The sequence below is a fragment of the Cyprinodon variegatus genome, unplaced genomic scaffold (assembly GCF_000732505.1).
Source record: "Cyprinodon variegatus isolate N-32 unplaced genomic scaffold, C_variegatus-1.0 Scaffold2958, whole genome shotgun sequence".
In the NCBI taxonomy this organism is placed as follows: domain Eukaryota; kingdom Metazoa; phylum Chordata; class Actinopteri; order Cyprinodontiformes; family Cyprinodontidae; genus Cyprinodon; species Cyprinodon variegatus.
This window is the reverse complement of record NW_015153411.1, coordinates 5,734-6,845: the sequence shown is the minus strand read 5'-3', so window position 1 is coordinate 6,845 and position 1,112 is coordinate 5,734. Positions and strand designations below refer to the sequence as shown.

Sequence of the window (1,112 nt, the reverse complement as noted above, 5' to 3'; positions counted from 1 at the left end):
GTAGAACAGCACCTTCAAAGTTAACCATTTACTAGGATGTCAGAACAGGAGAGGCTTTCTAGGTCTGCATCTAAACCACCGTTTCAAAAAGTCCAAAACTTAAACTTTAGACCCAGAAAAAAGTAATACACTTCAAAAAATTGAAATCTGAAATGTTTACTGGAATGGAGGGGGTAAGACACTGTGCCAATGGAAAAAACAAATTTGCATTTAAAATAAAAACAATTGCATTATCTTATTTTAAGAGGTAAAAAACTAATTTACTGACAAATCAACTTATATAGCTACACGAATTAAGGGTAAATACACTTCATTTAAGACATTTTCTCACATTTCCACAGCTAAGTAGAATTAACACCTTTCAGACCTCACGGACCATTGATCCGTCACACAGTCTCACCTTGCGTATGTCATCCAGGCAGGTGACTTCAGGGCTCAAACCTCCGTGTACACAGAGGAACTGCTGATTCAGAAGCGCCGCCAGGGGCAGACAGTCAAACGCCTCCATACAGGCATCATACACTTCCTCAGAGTACTTTATCTTACCTGAAGGACACAGAAACACACCGGCTGAGCACCAAGCACTCTCAGATGCGTCACTCGGTGAAAGTGGGACACTTACACTCCTGCTTAAATGTGAAATACTCTGTGAGATGTCTGCACTCGTGGTTCCCTCTGAGGAGAAACAGCGTGTCGGGGTGGTTGATCTTCAAAGCCCACAAGTACAGCACACACTGCAGACACACACAGGAAGAGAGCGTCAGTCCTTTGCTCTAGCTTGGCCACACTGTGGCTCTAACTTTCCTACACCTCATCCAAAATACCCAGGTTACCCTGAGCTACTTTCTGCATTTATGCTTCTATAGGCCTAGACTGCTGGAGGACATAGGGTTCCCTTTTCATCTAAAATGAATTGACAACCGCAGAGCTGCTGAATGAAAATCTACAATCCATCCATTTAGCTGGCATCAATAATGCCTGATATGGTAGACAGAGTGCTGAGTCTAAATGCCAAGGCAGACCAAGAGAGCGGAAGCAGAGAAAGAGGTCTAAAAGAAAAAAAAAATCAGTGATGGACGGATGAAACCAAAGTTAAAGGCTCCTACAGAGGA

At 43.0% G+C, this 1,112-nt stretch overlaps 1 protein-coding gene across 1 annotated transcript; it reads right to left on the bottom strand.

Moving 5' to 3' along the window:
* Positions 1-346: 346 nt before the first annotated feature.
* On the bottom strand, positions 347-773 carry LOC107081113 (serine/threonine-protein phosphatase 2B catalytic subunit gamma isoform-like; the record flags this gene model as incomplete). Its single annotated transcript, XM_015369325.1, has 2 exons — positions 347-546; positions 623-773. Coding segments are annotated over 2 exons (336 nt in total), but the record flags the coding sequence as incomplete, so codon positions are not given.
* Between the last annotated feature and the right edge of the window lie 339 nt (positions 774-1,112).